We start from the raw sequence: 26377 nt of genomic DNA, 5'->3' as shown, positions 1-26377 counted from the left end.
ATTTATTCTGATTTCGCAATCAACTGGAACAAATTAATGATTTGGTAATTTGCAGATGAATATTAAAGCGACAAAATAGAATTTGGTGAAAGTTTAGTAATTTGCTGACAACTAATTGTGATCCATTTGTGAAAAAACACAATGAACATAATTAAACAGAGTATATATTAAATAATAATAATAATACTAAAAAAATACTTTAATTCAATAAATCGAGACCCCATAAGATAAAAGATGAAACTGAGTAATAAATTCCGAACTCATTTAAAACAACCAATATCAATTTATTATCCAATTTTTGTCTGTGGGACCAGCACAAGTAGATACTAACACATTTGACAATTCCACAAGGCCAAGAAAATAAACTCAAAACACTATTTATAACCATTTTTTCCTACCTAAACAACAGCCACATGACGAACAATAAAGCTCCATAACTATATATATTAAATATACACACATAATATAGTACTATATGTCAATAATAAATAGGTATATATTTGTGTTCCATATTTATGCACAAGTCATCATTTTCATCATGGTTGGACTATTTGCATCACATTTACCTGTGGCTTGAAAACACCCCACCAACAATTCATCCACAAATTAAATGCCTCTTGTATCTTTATTTAGGTAACAAAATCTACATTCAGTAATTTTCATTCCAAAAATAATGGGACTAACATAATATTACCATGAGAATATTAATGTATTTACAGACAAATGAAGCCCCAAAACACTGAAATATACAGTAATAATAAGCTTTACAGCCCTCCCTAACCAAACTGACTTTGCAACTGCACTAAGGTACTATATGTTTAATATGCCAACTAATATCTACACCAACAGCTAACTTTTTCATGAGCATGATCTTATAAGGCCTAGATTGTAAAGGAATTTTTCGGATCTCGAGCGAAAGATGCTACCTAGAGAGAATCCGCCACTCTGCTCAGGCGGTGAGGTTGAGTAGGCGTCCTCCTTCACGCGTAGTACGGTCATCCCGATTTCTTTCCTCACTGCCTCGATGGTCTCACTTTTGACAGTGCTTCCCGATGCATCAGTCACGTAGAAAATGTTCACTGCCTGCGTGCCCCTCGTTGTGACCTCAGCTCGGGTGACTGAAAGGCCATTTTCCCTGAATATACGGGTGCAATCCGACAAAAGGCCAGCTCGGTCATCACTGCATAGTTCCAATTTTATCCCCTGCATTACAAATATGCAAAGTCATGTGGGATCCCTTAGTAAAAAAATATAGTCTGTTTTTCCAATTGTACCTCAGATGATCTCCTCTTAATTGCTGCTTCGAGGCAATGAACTAGGCGCTGTCTTTCCGCTTCTGAACTAATGGGGCATCCGTCCGTATGTCGGATGAAAAATTCCTAACGACGATGGAGAGTGACAGTAAGACAGACAAGAACCAGATAAAGCTTTAGACTGCGTTGAATATACGGTAAAATGTTACCTGCTGAGCCTCAGGCCCTTCGCCATTTACAGTTCCATGGAAGATCGCATATTGCATATCGGTTATGGTGCATACTGTATCAAAGAGCAGCTTAGGCCGATCGGGACAGCTCATGTGCACCACCGTGTACCCTTTTTCTACACAGTTTTCAACAGTTACAAGGGGCTTGACCCGTTCATCTGTCACACTACCAACATCTTGATTGTCATAATCACGGTCAGCGTACAACATTTGATGCAGTCTTCTCTGAGTTTGAGTGGAGCCAACGGAGACAGATGTATTGGTGCTTCTCCATTTTCTGTTGCCTTTTAAGACGTAGAGAAGAAGCTGCTTGATGTTATCGAGCCGATCAGTTTCATCAATAGGCAAGCCATTCGCTCCATCAGTGATGTAAACAACGGAGGCCATTCTTGAGTTGTGGGTCCATACTTCTGCCGCAACTACATTGCACTTATGATCAGCAAGAATGGCAAATATCTCCGAGAGCAATCCTGGCCTGTCTGGACCAGAAAGCTCAATCATCGTATGCTCTCCAGCGGACTGCACCCCAACAGATCTCTCCAATGCTCGGAAGCTGCACCCTCTTGGTCCCAGCGACTGTAATATAGTAAAAGAGTGCTTTTTTTTATCGCGACGTTCATACAATAGAAATCAGGACCTATGACATTTAGACGTAGATATGATTCTTGATGCATTCTTTTTCCTGTGAAATCATCCTCTTCATACTCTTACTATTCACCTAATATTGAAAGAAAAGCTCTTCACCAAAATTTCCAGTTCTGAACTGCATTGCATATAATACCAATCGCAACAATTAACGAGAGAAAAAAACACATTAGTTCAATAGGAAAGCCAACAATGGGACTTGACAGCAAAAACATCAGCATTCATAAATTCTCCCAAACTTAACAGTTAACAATCCATATAATCTATATGAATCAAGACAAAAAGAGTTGTATGAGTATACCCGTTGAACTTTCTCCGAAATGTTATCATCATAGACCTTATTCCCGAATTCATCCGTGACATGAAAAACTATATTTCAACATCAAAAAACAAGTCCCTTTCAGCAAGAAAAAATTATCACATTCCTAATCAATAGAAAAAGATTCAGCAAAATTCACCATCCATAAACCATCCCCCATCGGAGAAAATGTATGCCCTCTTGATTTGCAGATTGAGATCAGTAAGAACTTGCACCACCTCCAACAGACTTCCCCTCTTATTAGCACTGTCAACCTATAAATTTTCCTCCACAAATCACACCCTAATAAACCTAATTCCTTTTCAATCAAACAGTGACAGAATATTCCAAAATCAAGATACCTTAATCAGCGTTGCCTTCTCATCAAATGCGTTGTCAATAGTTACCCTACACAATCCCCAAATCAAGAGTAAGATTGAATCGATTTCATAAAACAAAAAAAAACAGAGAATGTATTATCCAGCATGCATAATTACGAAATTAGAAAAAAAAATCGTGAGGGAGATTGAAGAAGAGTAGGAGAAATGAATTGTTACCTCGGTGGGTTTATTCTAGAAACAAGCTTCTCGAACTCATCATCGACACTGACTGATGAAGACGAGGAATACATTTCTCGGAAAAGAATTTTAAGGGGAATGAATCCAATCTCTTTTTTCTGGGGTCAGAATTCAGAGGCTAAAACACCTAAAAAATTGAATCTTGCCGAATTGTGAGGAGAAAAAGGAAAGAGGGTCTCTCAAATAGTATTGAGAAGGGCGTTTGGTTGACACTGAGATTTTGGAGGGACTCTTTAATTTTTGTTCCAAATTTTTTTTGGAGGGACACTTTTCTTAAATAAAATAAATTTGTGTGTGTGAACGAGATTTTTATAAAAATAAAATAAAATGACGGGGCACGACACGTGATTGGTCGAGGGCCGAGGCACGCGATTTTGGATGACACACGAGAAGCGTGACGTGCCACGGCCGTTCGTCACACCGCTTACCGTCATGGCATTAGCTAACGAAGGGCTTAAGCTACTATCAGGTAAATAGTTTTTTTTTCTTACTAAATCGGAATTTTTTTGGTATTTTGAATGAATTGTAGCGTAAAATACACGTGAGAAGAGTGACATGTAGTCACGCGGCTGTCGGTCCCCCTTCGGATAGGCTATACGCCATCGACCTGTCATGCATTCAGGGACACGAATAGAGTCAGTGTAGGGTTTAAGGTGATCAAGTACATAAATTTCCTTTTTATTTTGATCATATCTTCAAATATTATAAAAATATGAAGTTAAAATTACAAATTCATATGTAATATACATCCACCAATGCCATCACGTTGTGACATGATGTCGTCGGTGCCCTAATATTTTCTTTATAATCTTGTTCTTGTGCAATAGTTTAGCTAATAAAACGGTATGCTATCATAGTTTTAAATTTGAAATTGCATCACAAATTCACAATTTCGATAGGAAAAGTTGACTGTGAGACACTATAAATAAACCACTACTATATTTGTTTCATTGTTTGTGTGAGTGTGCCTCAACGTAATAAACTTTAATCAAACAAAATAAATAAATAAAAATAAAGTCGATGTAGATATTGACTAGTTTTATATCTAATTTAGGAGCCATTTAGTTAATCATGACTAGGATTATGCTCTAATTAGGAGAAAACGTAACTAATCAATGGGACTAATTCTTGCCGGGTAGATCCTCGGATTTTTAGGATTTACTATCATTTTTCATTTTTCACAATAAAATACTACTACTATCAATTAGAGTTACTCGATAATAAATAATACAGTAGCTTGCTAACTCTAAATTACACAATCTTCTTAATTATATGCTGATTTGATCTAGACTATAATTTTTAATATTTAACTCCTCACTTTCCAAATGACAGGGTATAATATTTTCAATTATATATAGTCACTAATTAGTTACAGAGAAAGTGGGAATAAGAGAATAATAAAATGTAATTTCTAACTATTTTTATATACTACGTACTACTACTATTTAACTATTAGAAATTATATTACGTGAATGTGATATTGAACAAACGTATATATCAACTTTTGAAATAATGAGATATAAGTGAAAAAAATATAATAAAAGGAATGATAAATTTACATAAATTGGAGCAGGGAGGTGATCAATTTAGTTTACAATCCAAAATTAATGCCAATTTTTAACCATTAGATTAGGAGAGATCTAGTGGTTGATATAATGTCAAGTTGATTATATTTTAAATTTAAATGATTATTAAATAAAATTAAAGGGTATTAATGTCAATTCTCTCTTATTAAAATTACCCTAAAACTTTAAATTTACGTAACTCTCTCAATTTAAATTATTTTTTCGCAAAAACTATATCAAATTAAAGGTAATTTTATAAGGATTCTAACGAGATCTTAATTGCATATATTCCAACGACGTTCGGATGATGGAATTTGATGATTTTGTTTCAGTTTTCGTATATGTTGTTAAGCAAATTTTTTATCAACAAATACATCAAAAAATCTCAATATGATGCATATAAAATCACAATATAATGCATGTGAAATCTCATTAAAACTATATTGATATTTTGTCTACTATTTATTGAGATTCGTAAGATTTAATCTCATTCACTCATTTTAAAATCTAAGAGTGAAGATTTGGTCTTGATTTTAGATTATGATGCTATAAGCAATATAAGAGGACCAAATTGGAGTATATATATAGTTAAACTTTCTAGGTATTTTATATTTAAAATCGGGTTCATGAATATAAATGAATCTGAAATGAAATGATGTACGAAAATAAATAAATTTTCAAACAGATTTTGAAAAAGCTTATCTTTTCCCTTGAATACCTCCATAATTATCTACTAAATCAACCAAATCATGTGTGAATTTAGTGATTAAATGTACATTCATTCAATTTGTTTGTACTAATTATCAAATCCCATCTTTGACCCCTTTTTTCCCTAATTGAGAAAATTAGAGATATGTTTCACACACATTTTATTGATTTCCTACTAATTTTGATTGCCCATTTTTACATGAATAATTGTGAATCATTGTGTCTAAAATCAACGTTGACAAATGTCAGATAGGTAGAAAGAAAATAGTTACACTTATATTATGATTAATTGAGAATCATGTTTGTCGATTTCATACCAAGTTGGTAAACAATGTGCTTTAGTGCAATAATAAGAAATTTAATTATTCATCTTAAATATTAGTATATTGAGATGCTGAATGTACAATTATGTGATTATGTGACACTAAATCTAATTTGGATTCCAACTTCAAGTGTATTGTGTGTGGGCAAGCAATTGGTAAATAAACATGATTTATGATAAATGTTTTTATATGAGAATGATTTGCAATTGTTTTTGTAAATTATTGTACTTATATAAAATTAATATTTTGGGTGATATGGTCCAAAGAAGATCCTCGGTGATGGATTCTGCATAGATAATATAGTACAATAAATTGGGAAAGTAGCTAATTATTTAATAATTTTGCAAAAGAGACAAAGAAATTAAAGTTGAGGCACCATATCACATAACTATAGTTAATTTATTCTTTCTTATTCTTCGTTTATATTTGTCTTCCTATTTTGTCTTTATCTTTGTACATTTTCTGATTTCTCCTTTGGTTGCCGAAAAAATCATAAAATTTGATCAAATTCCGATTTCCATCTCAATTTTTCCTTTTTTTTTTTTTACTATTTTAGTTATTTTTTCATTTTATTGGTGGAGTAGGTTGCATTTTTATTTTTAATAAAAAACTACTATATTTCAGTTTGTACTTTTATTAATGTTGTGTATTTTGTTTCGTACATAATTAACTTAAATCTTAATTCCATATCATTATTTTTAAACACAATTTATTTATTTAATGAATTTAATTTTATTAAAATAAAATTATGATACAAAATAGTACTTCTCCTACTAGTATTACATAGGAAAAATATAATGTGAACAAGATCAATCCACTGACTAAGACTACAAATGCTTACTAATGCAATAATTCATCTTCAATGTCACAATAATTCAACATGATCTTTGCTCAATCTAATCAACAAAAGGTGAATTCAATAATGAACTTTGAAAAAATACTACCTAAATCAAGAATTCCTCATTGTAAGCTAGAAAAAAATGATCAACAAGTCATTCATCAACACCAACATCACCCCACTTAACGTTGTGCCTAGCCGCAAGGTAATGCGCCCCGACCGGGCCTCGACTCCCGTACGGATAGTACTCCGGGATCACCTTCTTCTCCCCGATCTCCTTCAACACCGGCGTGAAGAGCGACCAAGCAGCATCTAGCTCGTCGCTCCTGATGAAGAGCCTCCGTTCGCCTTCAATGGCATCCAGAACGAGCCTCTCGTACGCATCCGGTATCTCCTTCGCGTATCTATCGACCATGACAACCACACGTCAGTCAAGAATCTCGAACCAGAATCTTTTCAACGGCTGCAAAGAAGTTTTCGATATACTACCTTGCTTTATATAGGAGATTAAGATTACTTCGGTCCAAACGCATTCCCAGCCCCGGAACCTTGTTATTGATCTTCAGATAAATAGCTTCATCGGGCTGAACACGGATCACGAGCTCATTTGTCGCCCGGTCAGGGTCAGTGCCAGAGTTCCGGTAGTATAAATTTCCGGGAACGTGTCTAAACTGGACTCGTATCTCAGCCCTGTGAGGCAAAAAAAGTAAAATACAGCGAAAAAAGTTGGGTTGATAAAGATAGGAACTTTTCTAACCTCCTATCGTGCAAAGCTTTCCCGGCCTTCATTAGGAAAGGCACGCCATCCCATCGAGCATTGTCTATGAATAGCGCTGCAGCTGCAAAAGTCGGGGTTAAGCTATCCTCAGGCACCGTTTTGTCATCTGTATATCCGGGATACGACTGTCCTCCTCTCGTGTGACCCTTGTATTGTCCTACAACAACATCATCTACGTGTATAGGCCTCATGGACCGCAAGACTTTTACCTGTTCGATCAAAAATTAGTTGCGGATCTTCAGGGATAACTTCATTCACACATTTAGGATGAACGGAAATACCTTTTCGTTTCTGATATCTTCGGCATCCAAGCTCACTGGCGTCTCCATGGCGAACAACGCTAGTATTTGGAGCAGATGGTTCTGCATTATATCTCTGATGATTCCATAATGATCAAAGTAACTGAAACAAATGCACGAAACAATTTAGTAGGCGAAAGGTCGGAGAGAAGTTTGGTGCAAATTCGACATTTCATGTTTACCCTCCTCTTCCTTCGGTGCCAAAGTCCTCTGAGAATATCAGCTGAACATTCCTTATATACTTTCTTGACCATAATGGCTCGAAAATAAGGTTGGAGAACCGCAGGACAGAAAGGTTCTCAACTAGCTCCTTTCCGAGATAATGATCTATCCTGCAGGTGTAAACGAGAACATGTCAAGCACTGGAAACTGATGTCAATCTATTCGACAACGTACATTACCTGAAAATTTGTTCCTCCTCTAAGTATTGCTTGAGAGATCTAGTCAGAGCAGCGGAGGAATCAGAGTCTCGGCCAAAAGGTTTCTCGACAATGACCCTGGTCCATCCATTAGCTGAAGAAGCGGAACGACTGGCACATTTTACAGCATCTACGAATATGTTTGGCGGAATTGATAGGTAAAAAAGTCGATTTGAAACCCTTCCGGCCTACAGAAACAAATCATTACAGCATTAATAACAAGGATGTGTTTCTCCAACCCGAACAACACTATGATCTCTCAGGTACAAAATAAGACCTTCGATCCAACAAACAGGAAACACCGACAAGGCAACAATGACACTCAATAGAATACAAAGAATACGATCCGAGCATGTTTACCATTTCCTCATTATCACTAAAGACTCGGTGTATAGAATAGCTCTAAGTAATTCAAAATACACACATATATGAAGCGATGCGAATCATCTCAACCATAAACCAGAAAGACGAAACCAGAAACATCAATAAGCACAAATATGTTGAGTGTAATACCTCATGCTCCTTGAGCTTCCCATCAAGCTCCGTAAAATTTTGCTCAGAATCATAGTTACCAGAGTGGTAGAAACACCTCTTCAAGAACTGCTCCATCTTTTCACCACAATTTTCCCTACAGAAACACGAACCATAAGGATCATTTCTGGGGCACTAATCCTAACGTAGACGAATAACTAAGAGCAATTACCTCTTGTCGATCCTGCAAGTGAGCGTCCTGCTAACCATATCTCTCAATTCAGCATCAGTCATCTTACTACGAGCATAACCAAAGATAGTGAAGTGCTGAAATCAACCAAAAAACATATCAATATCAAGCACCACATGCCAAAACTTTCATATTCAATCTTCGATTTTGCAATGAATACGCATCTCGACACAATGGCATGGATAACAGGCACACCTCAGGAAGACAATCCTCGTAGTAAAGTGCAAAAAGAGCAGGAAATATCTTCTTCTTGGCAAGGTCCCCGGAAGCCCCTACAATGGTAATACTGACAGTCGAATCATCACCCTTTGCATCCGAATCAACGGTGTTTTCATCTTCTTCCGGAGGATTAACAGTCAACAACCCCTCCTTCAATTCCTTAGGAGAAGAAGCTTCATTGGTGGCAACCAATTTTGTTGCCAAAGCACCTAAACAGCTCAAAATTTTAGATACAACTGTAAAAATGTGAGTACAGAATTCAGCATAACAAAATGCAGCCTTTTTTTCCATTTCAAGAGTCAATACATTCAATAAAGATGAAACCTAAATATCCCAAATTAGAACATCATAAAATCAGAATTCAAGAATTAAAAAGATCAAATTTTTACAAGAGCATTGCGATTGAATTCAAACAAGAACTGACCATCTTGCATGAGAACGGCCTCAGGCAGAGAAGGGGTGCATTTGGATCGGAAAGAAACGTTTTTAAACCCAAATTTCTTCTGAGGAATCAGCGAGAAAGGGATGTTTCTCTGAATCTGGCGAATACCAATAGAGGAATTGAGAGAATAAGCGGATGATGAAGAGGAGCAGCAGTGATTTGGTGAAGGGAGAGCAGTCATTTGATCAGCTTTGGTTGTGTGTTTGCTTCAATCGTTGAACAGCAATGGATTTTTGTGATAATTGAAAAGGGGGAAAAGGGCAATGAAGCTTCGGAAATGTCGAAAGCGTTAAACTCTTGACAGCTCCGAAAGGTTGTTTTCTTTCTCCTGATTCTCTGCTGCTATTTGGGCTCGGCCATTGGAATCTCGGGAAGATGCTAATTCAATATTGCTTTTGATTCTTTTTCATTTAATTTGCTATTTTTGAATTAATAAATATGAATGTGTGAAAATATCCGGGAAAATCGGTAATTGTGGTCCTATGATGATCATCTCTCCTTTTTTATTTGTCTCAATCAAGATGACCACTTTCCAATTTTAAAAATAATCTCTTCTCACATATCTCCTCACTAAAATATTCAACTACTTTTTTTCTCCCTACTTTATTCCACATAACAATACTTTCTAAAATCTCGTGCAACTCAAGAATGTGGTCATCTTGAGTGAGATAGATGAAGTACTAACTTTTAGTAACTTTTAAAAATGTTCAAATCAAATTAAATTTGAAATACCTATAGAGATATAAGTATTTCAGAACAGGTTGAGCTACCAAAAGTATTTTGTCGACATGATATACAGATATTTTATGAAAAATAAAGAATATATTTACTTACATATAGAATATTCAAATACTTAAAATCCACGTGCGCCTACCACATGCCACACCCTTGGTAGCTATGTGCAAGGCTTTTAAAGGTCAAATCTACACCAAACTTTTTGTATGGATTATTAAATTCCCAAAATATAAAAGAGGAGTAGTATAAATGTATAATATTGGAGTAGTATTTCAGTCAAAGAGTCATATTCATATTTCCATTGTCGCATTACAGTTAGTCCTTTTAGTTTATAGCGAAATTTAATATACCGAGTACTTATTTTACAATGAAAAGTACAAATTCAATTATAATCACAATCTAAATATAATGAAACCATGTCGCTTTTTGCAGAAGTGCCTTAAATATATATTGTATTCCCTCCGTCTCATTTAAGATGATCACCTTTCATTTTTTTTATCTAATTAAGACGATTACTTTTCAATTTTAGAAATAACCGCATCTCTCCTCTCCCTTTATTAAAATATTCATTTACTCCACATTTTTTCTTTTCTATTTTATTCCACCTAACAACACTTCCTAAAATTCCATGACACTTAATAATGTGGTCATTTTGAATAGGACAGAGGGATTATTATAAAAATCATTTACACACAAATGATAGTATATACTCCCTCCGTCCCGCACTACTTGCACTTATTTCCTTTCTGGGCGTCCCAAGTTATTTGCACTCTTTTCATTTTTAGTAACAATTTATACCTACAGCTGTAATTGTTGACTTTGTCTATCACTCATTCCTTAATCTCCGTGCCCAAAAGGAAAGGTGCGAGTAGTGCGGGACGGAGGGAGTAGTATAAAAACTTTGTTCAACTTTTTTTTAGGTCAAATCAATAAGTCGGCCTTATAATACGGACTGGCAGTCAAACTATCTTTCTTGAGTCGTTTTTCAGCACCAAAACTTGAAGCCCTATATTTCGTGAAAAAAGTGAAAAGCACTAATAACCTTTGTTGCTTTTATTCATTTTATGCAAAAAAGAAATAATTAGAGCTAAAATTCGACTAATAACAAAGTAGACATAACTCATAAGCAACTTATCATAGAACATTAATGAAAATAACAAAATCAAACGCTTTATCTAAAAACACAACATAATAAAATCAAGAGACGAATTTAGTTACACAAGAAAATATAACACAACCCTTAAATTTATATTCGTTTGCCTATATGAAAATTAAAAGAAAGAACAGCATAAGCAAAATGAAAACATGTATCAAGACATAAGCTAATGCACACTATTAAACCAATCTCCTAAACTACGTTATTGACAATTTTCCGGAATGTAAATCTATCATATGATGCGTTAGTCAATATGTAACTATCTGATAAATTATAAGCGAAGAAGTTTGAGTCAATTTATTGTAATTATGTCTAAGATCGAAGCATTGTCACAACGAACAACTGAAATGATTTATTCATTTAAGCATGTATGTATAAATTATCTTTCATAAAGCTAAATGTTGAAATAACTACAAAGTAGGTAAAAAAATTCACTTTCAATTAGGTTTTGTAATGTGATATGTCCGTGGAGAAAAATCGATGTGCATGTCTTCGTTGCTAAGCAAAGATTTTTTTTAACAAATATTATTGAATTGTATATATCTTGCATTTGATTGGTCCATTCAACTATTCCAAAATCTAAGTCCAACATGAAAAACGTAAAGCTAAAACCCAATATCCTATGTTTCTTCAAAAAGGACAGATTTTATGTTAATTGTTTACTAATTTTCATAAATATCGTTTTTAAAATCATGATGAAGTGATAAAATGGTCGTTGATTAGCTAATTACATAAATTGATGCAGATATATCTTTGTACAAGAACATACACACTTAATTAATTAAACTATTATATTCAAAATTAATTATTTAATTAATTAGAAAAGAACAGGTTTTACCTATAAGTACTTACATTACAAAAAAAAACAGGTTTTACCGAGCACCCGCAGCCGAACACACCATTTCTTTAGAAAATACCGAGCAGTTTCTGAGCACCATGCTAAAAGTCGGAAACGTCGAAAATACCCGGAAAGCCCTGCTGTAGTTCCGATCCCTAGGGTTTTGGAATTGTTTTAAACTAGGGAAGGACTAAAGGTTGTACATATTACATAACAATAGTAATCTATTTCTAAATTAAAAAAAAATGCAGCAATTAATCAACATCCACCATGATCAAACTACTTTAGCTTCAAACAATTAATCTTTGCTTATTAACTCTTGCAATGAAATCTTCAACCCTTTTGTTCAATATTTTAAGCTGTTCCTCCTCTTCTTCTTTGGCCACTGTTTTTCCCAATCTCACAATCTCAGTTTCACTTCTGCAACTCCTCATCCCCATTTTCTTCTCTTCATCCTTCATACTTTTCTTGGTAAATTCCTCTTGTTTAACCCTAGCTGTTTCCTTCTCAACAATCTCGCCATCAAACAAAACCATTGCCTTTTCTTCTTCTTCTTCACCCTTAGCTTTCTCCATTTTCACCATCCCGCTTTCACCCCATACCGCGCTTTTGCTACTTCTCATCGATCCCATTTTCATCTTTTCACCGTCGTGAAACCCTTCCTTCTTTTTGTCCCTGGTAACATTTTCACTTTTCACCATCCCACTTTCACCCCAAACCGCGCTTTTGCTACTCCTCATCGATCCCACTTTAATCTCTTGACCGTAGTGAATCCCCTCCTTATTTTCACCCTCGACAATATTTTCACTTTTCACCATCCCACTTTCACCCCAAATCGCGCTTTTGCTACTTCTCATCGATCCCACTTTCATTTTTTCACCGCCATGGAACCCCTCCTTATTTTCACCCTCGACAATATTTTCACTTTTCATCATCCCACTTTCACCCCAAATCGCGCTTTTGCTACTTCTCATCGATCCCACTTTCATTTTTTCACCGCCATGAAACCCCTCCTTATTTTCACCCTCGACAATTTTTTCACTTTTCACCATCCCACTTTCACCCCAAACCGCGCTTTTGCTACTCCTCATTGACCTCACTTTCGTCTTTTCACCATCGTCAAACTCCTCCTTTTTCGCCTTGATAATATTTTCACTTTTCAGCATCCCACTTTCACCCCAAACAGTGCTTTTGCTATTTCTCATCGACCCCACTTTCATCCTTTCACTGTTGTGAAACCCCTCGTTTTTACCCTTGATTATATTTCCACTTTTCAGCATCCCACTTTCACCCCAAACCGCACTTTTGCTACTCCTCATCGACCCCACTTTTATCTTTTCACCGTCGTGAAGCCCCTCATCTCTTTTAACCTTGATACTATTTTCACCTTCTACCATCCCACTTTCACCCCAAACCGCACTTTTGCTATTCCTCATTCCCAACTTAATCCTCTCCTCTTTTTTAACCCTAGGTTTCACCATCCCACTTTCACCAACAACTACGCTTTTCTCCCTATGAATGCTGGTGCTTCGACTCCTCGCAACATATTCATCATAGATATCTGGTGAAGGAGAAGATCGCTTTAGCTTGGACTCCCCAACGAGGATCAAGACGATGAGATTTCCCACGACGAAGAAGCATTTGGCATTGAAACAAAGTGAAACTTTGTCCGAGAGAGAGGAAAAGACAAAGTGGCCGGAGATGGAAGGGAACCAAAAGGGAGAGGAGAAGAAGAAGCAAGTGATGATAGAAGTGAGTGTGTAGAGAACAAGATTGTAAACAATCATAGCCCTCTTCTTGTAGGTTTTCATGGCTTGGGTTTTTTGGTGCTTGATTGAACAAGGATCCATTTTGATTATGAGAGGAAGAAAGGAGTGGATTTTAGGTTTGTGGAGAGAGAAATTGGAATCCCAAGCTTATTCCACTTGTTTGAAAGATGTGAAGAAAGGAAAGGGGTATTTATATACTAGGATTTTGTGGGAGAGAGAAAGAGATATTCAAAATCTAGACACAACTCATGCTTCTTTTGCATGAATTATTTTAATAAAAGTTGGTGTGTAAAAAGACTATACTTTAATTTATTGAAAAGCACTTCGTAACATTGTTACCATCCATGTACAGTGCATTGTATGACTTTAGGTTCTTTGGTTTTTAAACCTTGCCATGTGGTTTTGCAATTACTTTTCTTATTAAATGCTCAAGCCGTGGATATGACAAGCAAAGTAGCAGTATAGAAACAGTTCAGAACAAAAACAGTAACAATAAAAAAAAAACGAAATTAACAAATAGACATAGACAAACACACTATTGAATATTCGAACTTATCTTCATTGTTATAAAGCTAACGAAGTTTTGTTAGAGTCAAGTGTGACGATCGATGTAGCACAATTTAATTGATAATATGCATGTTTTCCCTCCAACGAATAGACCAGAATTCGATTAGCTTGGGTGCGCATGTTAGACTAAAAGTTGCCATTCACTAGTCACTGAGATGTAACTCAAAGTGTTAATGTTTTTGGTAATATGGCCACCAGGAAAGAATCCACCATATAAATTTGTGAATAACAAAAGGATTCATATATAAGAGCGAACCCTAGTCATGGAAGGCTGCAAAAAGTTAGAAAAATGACAATTAAGAAATGGTCCATCTTGTGGCTCAAGAATAAAATTATGTTTTAGAAGATGGATCAAAATTGATAAATGGAAAAAAAGGCTGCTACTTTGGAGGCTAGGTTCATGGATAAACGGGTGGTGTCCAAAGTTTCCTTTCCTATCAGGGCAAATATACAAAGAGTTGGTTAGGATTAGAAGATGGTATTTGAGGTTGTTCATCGGCATTGACCGGCAAATATACAAAGAGTTTGTCAGGATTAGAAGATGGTATTTGAGGTTGTTCATCGGCCTTCACCGGTAAATAGTACTCGTGGGATCAATTACATTAAAGAAAGCCGCCGTAGACATAAAAAAAGGTAGTGTAGTCGTCGAAAATTTAATAGAATGTTCATGGGTCGGTGATGGGATAGGTCGACCCCAACTGACCGGATCCGCCATTGTTTATGTCCATTAGAAGATCATGTTTGATCTTCTTTGCAAGTATATTTAGCTAGAGTCCTACAAGACAACAATTGTGAAGAAAATATAAAATTTATACTATTAAATAATTCTAAACAAAGATGACTTCTAACAATGACAATCACTAGAATTTTTTATATGTAGAAAGTAAAAAGAAGAAATAATCCACTTTTATTGGTGGTGGAAAAAATATGGAAAGAGTTGAAGGTGTGTGTTTCCTGTTGATTTCGTTTGGCTTTACTCCAAATAATTGAAGTGCTTTGAATATCGGCCAAACAAAGATGGTTGTAAAATTTAAAACTTTATTAACTAGGTCCATCCTTTTCACGTCTTTTCCATAAATAAACTTTATTCATTTTGATTTATCATATGTACTTCACCTTCATAACTTAGGAGATAGGACTCTTACTTTAATTATCTTCAAGTTTATCTAAATGAAAATAGAAAAAATATATGATGCATGCGTGATCCATTGTCATAATTCCAATTTAAATATAATGAAATTAAATATCAATAAAATTTAAAATGTCTCATTAATTGGATATGCAAAACGGCGTCTTCTAGTGACATATACTTGGAAGTATTTTTTTATTAAACTTTGAAATTTAAGAATTTATTTTCAAAGTTGTGAGATCAATTTGAAAATGACTAACTTTCATTATTCAAATGAATATTATCCCTTCAAAAAATGTTCAGTTTCATGCACAATTGTACTCATTTCATTCAAAAATCAATTCAAACCTAGATTCGAAGCATTCGTCCATACAAGATATAAACGAGTCGTAGGACTAGTACTCAGTTCCGAGTATCGAGAAGATTCATCGCAACATTGAGTCTGTTTCGTGCGTCGCCTCGAGTCCACCTTAACCATTGTATCTCATACCAATTGCAGCAGTTTGTTTGTACGATTAAGCGATGCAATAATATTGTCTTCAACAAATTGAGTTTTTCCCATATTCTCCAACACATATCATTATTCTAACAAAACCACCAAGTTCATTTATGCCCACAGAGTTAACTAGACCAATGCTTTGGATGCCTATTGAGTCATATAGATGAATGCTTTTAATTGGTGGTAAAAGAAAAAAAAAGTAAGCATAAATTAGTAAAAGTAGGAAATGAATATTCTTACATGAAGCTTCGAGGAAGGAATCAAAGAGGAGATTTAGGCATTAGACAAACCACACACGTATAATTCGTGATATTAATGTTCATATACTCGTTTATATTTTACTTTTCTTTTTTATTAGGGCAAAAATCATGAAATTTTATTAAATTTAAGTCTATCATGTACTTTTGGCTGAAAAAATAATTGAGACACAAATTTAAACTTTATACTATTAGTTGCAACGGAGCAGATTTTATTATTTTTATGGTAGATGAGTCCAATGGTAGTTATATACTCCAATTAAGACATTGCATTGCATATAAATGGGATTATGTTTTTATATTTATATATGTGGTATATGTATAAATTATTTCAATCAAGAAACTACAATGAAGGTACGTATGAGACCAAAAATACATGTGGTATAAACTATACTCCATAGTCCATATATATATCGTACTACTATATCAATTAAGGCACTACAATGCAAGTTGAACCTTCAACTTGTCTCTGATTTAGGTATATTTGGTTACATTTTTCAAGTTTATTTTTATCAGTTCCGGTTCCAACTTTATTATTAGGTCAAAGACTCACAGCACTATATTTTTGGTAAGATTCGTTGATACTAGTACTTGTTTGACACTTGATAGGGGATTAATTGTAAAGGTTTGCTTTCAAGAAATTGATGGCTTTTCCATAAACAAAAGGTGCAAATATGACGTTAGCTTAGGTACTAAGGTACTACAAGTAGTATTAGCATCCGCAGTAGCGGACGTCACGGCGGACCGGCGTACCGGATGTCCGCGCGGGACGTCCGCCATTAGGCGTGGGAGGGAAGGATGCGGACGTCCGTTGCAGACACCGCAGATCCACGGCTTTCCGACGACGTCCGTCGGGACGTCCGCCATTGCGGGTTCCCGACGGACGTCCCGATTTTTAATTTTTTTTGTTTTTTTAAAAAACTCTATATATACGGCTCGTTGAACTTCATTTCATTCGCACCACTTGTTTTAACTCTCTCTCTCTACGTTTCTTTTATATATTCAAAATGGCTAGTGGTAGTGGTGCGGGTGGTAGTAGTCGGCGGTAAATCGCGCGATAAATATACAAGCGGCATTGCAGCAGTAGCCGCCGGTACCTCGACCCATCCATCGTCGAACTATAGTACCCCGGGACCACATCGTTGCACACCGTCGGTTGTATGAGGACTACTTCGCTCCGGAGCCGCGATTTGGGGAGAACATGTTCTGGCAACGTTTTAGGATGCATCGTCCGCTATTTATGCGTATCGTGGGTGCTTTAGAGCATCGATACGATGGAGGATGTGGTTGATAAACCTGGCCACACGCCCATACAAAAGAGCACTGCTGCAATCAGGCAGCTGGCATGCGGATGTGCGGCGGACATGTTCGATGAGTACACATCGGCGAGACGACTGCCCGCGAATGTCTGAAGTATTTTTGTGAGGGTGTTAGGGAGATATTCGCGGATAGGTATCTTCGGAAGCCTGCCCCCGAAGATTGCAAGGCTTTGATGGATATGTACGGGAGTCAGCACGGGTTTCCGGAAATGTTGGGCAGCATATATTGTATGCATTGGGAGTGGAAGAACTGCCCCGCCGCCTGGAAAGGGGTGTTCACTACCGGTTTCAAGGACAAGAATCCCACGATGATCCTTGAAGCGGTAGCTGACTACCGGCTATGGATTTGACAAGCGTATTTTGGAGTAGCCGGGTCGAACAACGACATCAACGTCCTCTAGTCGTCGCCCCTTTTCAACGACCAGTGCATGGGCGTTGGTCCGGCTGTCAGTTTCGTCGCCAACGGCAACAAGCACAATATGAGCTATTATTTGGCGGATGAGATATATCCTATGTGGCCCGTCTTTGTGAAGACGATCAGATGCGCAACAGATGAAAAGAAGACCTATTTTGCGGGTCGTTGGGAGGCAGCGCGCAAGGATGTGGAGCGAGCATTTGGTGTGCTCCAGGCTCAATGGGCGGCAGTGAAGGGTCCATCACTGCTGTGGTATATTGACAGCATCGCTGATATCATGTACGCATGTATTATCATGCACAACATGATTGTCGAAGATGAAGGTCCAGCACTAACTGATTGGGCCAACGATGATGTTGATGCTGCCGGTCCAAGCCACGGCGTGGCCACCACCAATGTACGTATGGGGATACCCCATGAAGAGGCCGATCGAGTCTGTGCATTTGCGACATGCGCCAACGACAAGCCCATATTCGACTCCAACACGATATAATTGAAGAGCTATGGACGCGGAGGGGTCGTCGTTGATATTTATAATGTAATTTGTTTAGACCTTTTTTTAAATGTACTTTTTTATTTTTTTATTTAATGAAATTATCATTGCACTTTCTCCGTCCGTATTCGTGTCGAAATTTTAATTCCGTAAATTGTTTAATTCTATAAATTGTTTAATTTGGTGAATTTGTGAATTTTATTATTGTGGATGTCCGTCGGGATGTCCTTGAGTATGTCCGTCATTGTGCAGTGGGATGTTCTTATGACGTGGCAGTGCAGTGGGATATCCTTATGACGTGGCAGGAGGTGTTTTTGGGAAGTCCGTCGGAATATCCGCCGGGACATCCGTCCCATTGTGGATGCTCTTAGGTATACTCGATAATAAGTTTTGGGATGCGTTTTTCTATTTTAGAAAATTGTTGATACATATATATGCCTACTCTTTATTAGTATAATGATTTTCACATATTTTAGTATAATTGTTGATTATATATACATTGGTTTGCTAATGTTCTTCATTCCCCTATTGATCCATATCTTTTATCCTAAAATATGAGATAAAAAACTATACTACTCCTACTAAGATGTACTACTAGTAATTGAATGCCAATTTCCCTCACAATGAACCTTCTTTTAAATTAAAATACCAGGATTCATAAAAATGTAATCTAACAAAAAAGATAAAAATGTGAAGTTAAAGAGCATCCGCAACGGTGGAACCGTAACCCGCGTCCGTCCGCTCCGCTGGCACGGACGTGTCTCGCCGCCGCTGCGCTCGCGCCGCTGGCACGGAGCTGCTCGATGAATCGAACAGCGTCGTGCCAGCGAGCATGTGACATGGCGGCACGCGATTGGGCAACGGCATAGCCGTTGCCTTTGAATATTTTTTTTATTTAAAATTTGTTATTTAATTATAAATAATGATAAAAAAAATTATTTTCCAAATCCCAAAAATATTGCTGTTTTTTTGCCCGTTTTTCTGAATTTTTTGGAATTTTTTTATTTTTTTCCCCCAAAATCATCTATAAATACATACATTCATCATCCATTCATCACATCAAATCATCTCTCATTCATCTCTCATTCATAATTCTCATACAAACTATCAACACATTCATCCCTCACTCAAAACCTCAAATCTCATGGCGTTTTTTAAATTTTTAGTATTTTAATTATGTAATTTTTAATTTTTAGGATTTTAATTATGTCGTTTTTATTTTATTTGTCATTTGTAATATTATTTAGGTTTTTTTAATGAATTTTAGTATTATGGAAATGTTTGTGTTTAATTGAATTTAAAATTAATTATGCTCGTCCTTGCGGAAGAGCAGAGCTGTGAGTATTGTGCTCTTGCCAGAGAGCAGACAGAAAAAGTGAGGTCGGGCCCACAACCTTGCCGCTGGCAATAGCACGATTGTGGATGCTCTAACAAATAAATATGGGAGACCACTATAGTAATGGGGTGCATCGAATGTCGTGTAATAATAACATGCGACAAGGCAGTGTGACAAAAATTTTATTCTGGGCGTTTTTGGCCTCAATTGTATAGCTGGATACAGCTTGTATATTGAATGGTCCCCATAATTTGTAACAAAATTTATTAAATTAGTACTCCCTCCGTCCCGGACTACTTGCACTTATTTCTTTTATAGGCGTCCCAAGTTATTTGCACTATTTCCATTTTTAGTAAAAAATTTCACCTACAGCCGTAATATTTGACTTTGCTATACACTCATTCCTTAATCTCCGTGCCGAAAATGAAACGTGCGAGTAGTGCGGGACGGAGGGAGTATATGTGAATTGGTCAAAGCTGTAGATAGATTAATGACAGATTCGAGTCCTAATTAACACATTTTTTAATTTTAAATTTAAATTTAAATTTATTTATTTATTTATTACAAAAAAATAACTTAAATTATTAATTACTATTATTAATGGTTGAAAAGTGAAACATAAATAATTTTATATCCAATTTGATAAGAATTGTCACTAAAATAATTGAGACGCGATTACTTGCGTTGAATTTTTTAAAAAAATAACAACGATTTAGGGCGCAAAAGAAAGCGTTCCTAAATTAAGAACAAAATTAACTTAATATTTTACTTTTTTAGACACTTTCATTTACGTCATCTAATTTTAGTTAGGACGCCAACAGTAAGGATGTTTTTTTGAAACGTTCGCGGAATATTTAGAAACACAAATTAGCGTCATTAATAACATTTAAAAATGTCTTTAACAATTTTTTTTTTAGTGTGCAATTATTCTAAAAGCAATAAGAAACTCCATACTTATATAATGGAGTAGATGAATAGGCAAAAAAATGAAGAACACTAATTATATCAAAAAGGCAATAAGAAACTCAATACTTATATAATCGGGGAGTAGATGAATAGGCAAAAACAATTGATGAATAGTTGGATACTAATCCTAATCTAAATAGAGTCTCATTGGACCAAAAATTCAATTTATCATTCCTCTCTAATTCCCTACTTTTAAGGGGATATATTTTTCATTTTTAAAAAAAGTAAATAAGAAGCTCTTAAAGTCTGATAATTAAAACAATAAATTTCTCTTAATTTAATTAGAACAATAAGAAGCTCTTAAAGTCTCATAATTAGAACCAAAAAAGTAAATAAGAAGCTCAGTATAATAAATGGTATAGGCATCAAAATTTGATTGAACTTAGTGGGTCAAATGACTACTAATCGAACAATAATTATAACTCAAAGCTAAAATCAGACTTGCAATATGATAGTGAAAAAAAGCCATAAAACCTGATTTCACAATATTATAAAATGAAAAAAGTCAAGTTGAATAGAATGAAGAGAATGCTCATTCCCACAATACAACAGAAGATGGAGTTTCAGTTCTAAACTACCCTCACAATAAGCTACAAAAACAAAAGGCCGCTCTAAAAACTACAACTTCCCATGCCAAAAAAAATAGCCTACAAAAATGGTTAAACCAAACCCTCTAGAGCACCAAGGCTACTTTCTCCATGGAGCTCAGCACTGACCGATGCGCCACCAATGGCTCGTAATGATCTGCTCCAGCTCCACACCATCCCGTCCCTTTCATGAACAGAAACAATGGCGCCTCACAAATCTCACTTCTTGGCCGGTGAGGCAAGAAGAACACACAGTTGTCTTCGTCGACCATTGCATCTGATCCGTGCGCTTGCAGCTGCATACATAGACAACTCAATAAGGCCAAGACAATTTAAACCATCATCATCGATTCATCAAACAATGATCATCTAGAAAATAATCATACAACTTCGCATAATCAAGTGTTATTCATCACACTATAAAAGCATCAATAAATGAATCAAATGGTCTTAAGATTCAGGTTGTAATGTTGCTGCTAATCGTGTCCCACACAATAAGGCCAAGCATCATCTTTTCACAACTCAAACCGTCATCATCGATTAATCAACAATGGTCATCAAGCAAATTCATGAATTTAAAATCAAACATCTTCATATAATCACTACAAAAGCATCAATAAATGTACTACTATATCAAATAGTCTTGAAATCTAGGTTGTAATGTGGCTATGGTACGAGTAGGATAGATACAGATAGTAGGTCGAAAAATCAAGCACCAGATCAATCACCCCACATCGAATCCATCCCAATGTGGCGCACCACTGCAGAACAAAAAGAGAGGCATTCTTACCACAAAGATTTCTCTTTTGAACTCAGTGGCGAGGCACTCTATTGCTATGTCATCACCAAAAGCTGCGGCATGGCCATCTCTGTTCTCATCGACCGTCAGTAAACCCTCCTCCGTGTACTGCAGATTGATGATATGGTATTCGTCCTCACTGGATCCTGATATCGACATGTACTTGGCCCAACTCAGTCCATCATTCACAGCTATACATCTCTCTTTGTAAATAGACTCAGCAGCCATTTCTCTTCAATCATTTCCATAAAACCAACAGTCAGAATAACACAATAACCATATGAATATGCAACATTTTAAGATATTGAGAAGTCTATTTCTCCTAAATCTCCTGAAAGATCTCTAGAAATGGCCATAAATATGAGAGATTCGTAGAGATTTACACAATTGAATTAATCTTAGATTCACTCAAAAACAAAATTAGGTCATTCAAAAATATTCATCGTATTTAATTTTATATTTAAATGTATATCCCTAATTTCCAGCATTCTTCCCAACAACTACAAGAGGCATTGTCCAAAAAGACAAATCAAATTATTAAAAAAAACAACAGAAAATTCGCATCAATTTTTAATCCACATTTATGAAATTCAAGACCAAGGAGAGAAAAATTAGGGAAATGAATCACATTTCGTCATCATAAAAAACCAGATCTAAGAAATTGAACAGATCGGAAAATAAAATCGGTATACATACCTCTGCATACCGAGCTGCACGAGTTCATCAATGGCGGAATCCAAACCCTCCCGATCTTCCTTCTTCGCCAGCATCTTAACCTCCTGGACAACATGGATACCCCACCCCGACTTCAGATCCGGCGCGTACATGTTCCTAATCGCGGATTGGATGAACCTCCTCGTCTCCTCGTTGACCGATCCAAAATCCTCGACGAATCGCTTGACCGTCCTCAGGCGCAGCTCACGCGCCGCGCAATCGATCCCCATAGACTTACGCGCCGCCGTGAAGAGGCAGTTCCCGTCCGCCTCGACCTCTCCGCCGTGCACGAGCCTGAAAACAATGTTGAGGCTCTTATCCTCGGGATGCTTCCACAGGACCCCCTTGGTGTAGAGGCGCGTGAGATGCTTCTTCTGCTGGTCCTCCAGCCCCGGCACGCTCTCCCACGCGATCTCCGGCGGCGGCACCGATGCCTGATCGGCGATTTCGGAGGATGGGGTGGTGGTCGGATCGCGCCATGGGACCACCGGTGACGACGCCGTTGAGTCGCAGATTAGCTTTCCCATTTTTTTCGAGTTTGTTGATTTATTTTTTTCTTTTTTCCTTGGAAAAGAGACGTTGCGGGGGAGGAGAGGGAAATTAGGGTTAACGGATAGATTATGACACACGTGTGGGAATCGAAATGGGTATTTAAGCGTGTGAGGGAGGTATATTCCGATACGTGGCCCGATGTGATTGGTTTGTGTGGCTTTCGAGGAAATAGTTGACTAGTTGGTTTCGCTTGCGGCGGGAACCCGAAAACTATACCGCGTATTACAAATTTTTTGTACTCCATTTTTTTAGTTGGAAAATGATAGGAAAAGTTCTAGAATTTTTGTGAATATTTGATACACTACACTTTGTAACTTCTAAATTTAATTATAATTTAAGATTTATAAAACTAAAATGAAACATAAACTCGGAAATTTCAAAAGCATAGTTTAGAATTCAAAATTTTTCTTACAGTGAATTTAGAATTTCCATTGGCTTTATCAATTACAATATTACATTGTATTAATAAAAATCTAATATATGTGTATATATCGCCAACGTTTTCATTATTTTTATACACATATATTAGGGATCCGAGTACATTATTTTTCTTTCCATTTAACTATTTAAATTTTTTTTAAAGAGTGAACTACACAAATAATACACAATCTTTCACTTTCGCACATAAATGATACATGATCTTTATTTTATATCGTTTTCGGTACCTATAAATCACATTTTTGTTACCTGATGCAATTTTCACCCCAAAATGCCCTCTAAACAAATACATTTTCCCATTTGTATTATTGAGGTTATTTTAGGTATACACAAAATTAGTGTCAAACGTGATATTATAATATCTTTTTCTCATTCTCCTCACTCTTTATATTATTATTATTAATCAATATGAATGTTATTATTGTGATGTTATAAATTAATAATTTATTTATTTTTTAATATCATTCAAAGATACTTAATTAAAATTATAGTCATAATTATATTTAATTATTATAATAATATTATTGTTACACTACTAAACCTAGTATTAATTAATAAATAATAATAGTATAATTATTTAAATTATGAATCATATGATATTATATAATAATAACTATATTTGGTATTATAATAATTACTATTATTATTATTTTATATTAATTTAATAACTAATCAATATAGTCTTGATAAAAATTTTAAATTGTGAATTGTATTCATAACGATAAAAATAAATAAATACTTTTAGTTAGGTGTTTCAACCCTAAAATGAGTATAAAATAATTTAATTAAAATTATTCATTGATTTAATTAGTTTAAATAGTTAATTTAATTAGGTGTTTTGTTCTTGATTTATATTGTGAATGCAATTAGATATATGTATAAAATACTAAAAAGAAAGAAGAAAAAGAAGAGAAAATAAAAAAAGAGAAAACATAAACTAAGGAGAAAAAAGAAAGAAGAAATGAAGATAAAATACTAAAAAGAAAGAAGAAAATGAAGAAAAGAGAAAGAAGAAGAACTAAAGAAGAAAAAAAGAAATCACATGTTTGGTATAATTGAAATTTCCAAAAATATCCTACATAACAAAAAAATCACATGTTTGGTACCTAGGGTTATTTTTATTACAGGGTACCAAAAACGATATAAAATAAAAATAAGGTATCATTTAGGTGCGAAAGTGAAAGATCAAATACTATTGAAAAACGTCTCACTTACCAAGTTGCAAAAACTATTGAAACTTTCGTGGTCCAATTATATAGATTTAAAAGAAAACCCAATCCATTAATCGTTCGCTTCGTCTGGATTTGGCTTGGCAGATTTAATACATGGTCAGAAATAACATGGCATGGCCGACTTGTTATGAATTATAGACGAATATTATTTGCGCGACAAAATTAATAATTAATAATTAAGAGTTTAGAGTAGACCTCTCCATGCCAAATGCGTGACACGTATTAGTCGGGCGACACGTGGCAACATATGAACTCTCTCTCCAACGATCTCTGATTTCGGTTCATTTTGTCAAGATCTCATCTCCTTCCTCAGCATCATCTTCTCCCCTTCAATTGTACTTACTATCTCTTCTCCACCAATTCATCTAATAATTAATTCAATCAACTTTGTTGTATCACAATTCTAATAATTTATTGAATCCATCCATACACAGATTCAGCAGCAATGTCTGGCGTGGCTCCGTCGGGCTCCCTCCTCGTGATCGAGCTGCAGCTGGTGGCGTTCATCATGATCGCTGTGTTTGGTACTTTCGAATTGGAGCTTTTAATTTCAAATCGTATCATTTCTATGATTTGAAATCTTATAATCATAGGAAATCTTTCAAATCTCAAATGTGAAATGAATCAGTACTTATAAGAATACTATACTCTAGGATTACTAGACCCAACACCGCACACATTAAAACACATGCAGCACGTGTGCAATGTGTCATGTCTAGTGCATGTTTAGTATTGTGTGTAGTGTTTATTTGTGCAATATATGCTCTTTTATGTATTATACTTACACGACAAGTGCTCCACATATACACACAATACACCTATTGCACACCCGAAACATTATTCACTAGATATACAATACACGTACTACATAGCATTGTCCGCACTCTAGATGCATTAGACAACACGATTCACTACACACATTGTTCACGCACAATACAACAATGTACACTCTAGATGCATTAGACAACACGATTCACTACACACATTGTTCACGCACAGTACAACACACAATACTGCGAACATTGCTATTTAAAGAATTTGTATCAATCACTTAAGTTTACAAAAACACTAAAGTGTACCAATGTGGTCGTTTTCATTTAATATAACTGGTTTCGTGATTCATTTGACACGTGTTAATGTTTGGTTTTTTGTTTTGTGCAGGATGTGGGGTGGTTTTGGTTCAGGAGGGGTTTGGCAGCGTTGAATATGGCGTATTTCTCAGTGAATCTGTTTTGCTTTCTAACTTCGAGGTTTTTGCCT

The 26377-nt window shown here is 35.7% G+C and overlaps 3 protein-coding genes across 4 annotated transcripts; all 3 read right to left on the bottom strand.

The window, feature by feature from the left end:
• Nucleotides 1-656: 656 nt before the first annotated feature.
• Nucleotides 657-3221, bottom strand: LOC121809569 (ACT domain-containing protein ACR4-like). Its single transcript, XM_042210278.1, has 7 exons — nucleotides 2984-3221; nucleotides 2789-2834; nucleotides 2587-2701; nucleotides 2430-2497; nucleotides 1463-2059; nucleotides 1275-1379; nucleotides 657-1203 (listed from the first exon to the last, which is right to left on the bottom strand). Exons 1-7 carry the CDS (start codon nucleotides 3055-3057, stop codon nucleotides 859-861), a joined length of 1350 nt encoding a protein of 449 aa, XP_042066212.1. The 5' UTR covers nucleotides 3058-3221; the 3' UTR covers nucleotides 657-858.
• A 3201-nt stretch (nucleotides 3222-6422) lies between these two features.
• LOC121808553 (glucose-6-phosphate 1-dehydrogenase, chloroplastic-like) lies at nucleotides 6423-9710 on the bottom strand. Of its 2 annotated transcripts, none has more exons than XM_042209105.1 (10): nucleotides 9299-9710; nucleotides 8851-9110; nucleotides 8638-8732; nucleotides 8448-8562; nucleotides 7917-8122; nucleotides 7698-7847; nucleotides 7498-7618; nucleotides 7196-7425; nucleotides 6928-7128; nucleotides 6423-6842 (listed from the first exon to the last, which is right to left on the bottom strand). In XM_042209105.1, the coding sequence occupies exons 1-10, from the start codon at nucleotides 9495-9497 to the stop codon at nucleotides 6593-6595; spliced, it is 1827 nt and encodes a 608-aa protein (XP_042065039.1). In that variant the 5' UTR covers nucleotides 9498-9710; the 3' UTR covers nucleotides 6423-6592. The 2 variants fall into 2 exon arrangements, with proteins under 2 accessions (XP_042065039.1, XP_042065040.1); XM_042209106.1 differs by having other exon boundaries at nucleotides 8851-9083.
• Nucleotides 9711-21250: 11540 nt separating this feature from the next.
• Nucleotides 21251-23526, bottom strand: LOC121809652. Its single transcript, XM_042210398.1, has 3 exons — nucleotides 22878-23526; nucleotides 22173-22413; nucleotides 21251-21678 (listed from the first exon to the last, which is right to left on the bottom strand). Exons 1-3 carry the CDS (start codon nucleotides 23420-23422, stop codon nucleotides 21469-21471), a joined length of 996 nt encoding a protein of 331 aa, XP_042066332.1. The 5' UTR covers nucleotides 23423-23526; the 3' UTR covers nucleotides 21251-21468.
• Between the last annotated feature and the right edge of the window lie 2851 nt (nucleotides 23527-26377).

Source organism: Salvia splendens, chromosome 6 (assembly GCF_004379255.2).
Source record: "Salvia splendens isolate huo1 chromosome 6, SspV2, whole genome shotgun sequence".
In the NCBI taxonomy this organism is placed as follows: domain Eukaryota; kingdom Viridiplantae; phylum Streptophyta; class Magnoliopsida; order Lamiales; family Lamiaceae; genus Salvia; species Salvia splendens.
This window is presented reverse-complemented; position numbering and strand designations above follow the sequence as displayed.

What these genes read in the sequence shown, in the direction of transcription:
- LOC121809569 (XM_042210278.1), bottom strand. Translation starts at nt 3,057, where the DNA reads ATGTATTCCTCGTCTTCATCAGTCAGTGTCGATGATGAGTTCGAGAAG. An exon ending in TCTAGAATAAACCCACCGAG is followed by an intron (nt 2,835 to 2,983) that starts GTAACAATTCAT and finishes GGGATTGTGTAG; the next exon opens with GGTAACTATTGACAACGCAT. An exon ending in TTAAGAGGAGATCATCTGAG is followed by an intron (nt 1,204 to 1,274) that starts GTACAATTGGAA and finishes TTTGTAATGCAG; the next exon opens with GGGATAAAATTGGAACTATG.
- LOC121808553 (XM_042209105.1), bottom strand. Translation starts at nt 9,497, where the DNA reads ATGACTGCTCTCCCTTCACCAAATCACTGCTGCTCCTCTTCATCATCC. An exon ending in GGCCGTTCTCATGCAAGATG is followed by an intron (nt 9,111 to 9,298) that starts GTCAGTTCTTGT and finishes ACATTTTTACAG; the next exon opens with TTGTATCTAAAATTTTGAGC. An exon ending in GAGGAGGAACAAATTTTCAG is followed by an intron (nt 7,848 to 7,916) that starts GTAATGTACGTT and finishes TTACACCTGCAG; the next exon opens with GATAGATCATTATCTCGGAA.
- LOC121809652 (XM_042210398.1), bottom strand. Translation starts at nt 23,422, where the DNA reads ATGGGAAAGCTAATCTGCGACTCAACGGCGTCGTCACCGGTGGTCCCA. An exon ending in GTGCAGCTCGGTATGCAGAG is followed by an intron (nt 22,414 to 22,877) that starts GTATGTATACCG and finishes AAATGATTGAAG; the next exon opens with AGAAATGGCTGCTGAGTCTA. An exon ending in TCAAAAGAGAAATCTTTGTG is followed by an intron (nt 21,679 to 22,172) that starts GTAAGAATGCCT and finishes CTATGTATGCAG; the next exon opens with CTGCAAGCGCACGGATCAGA.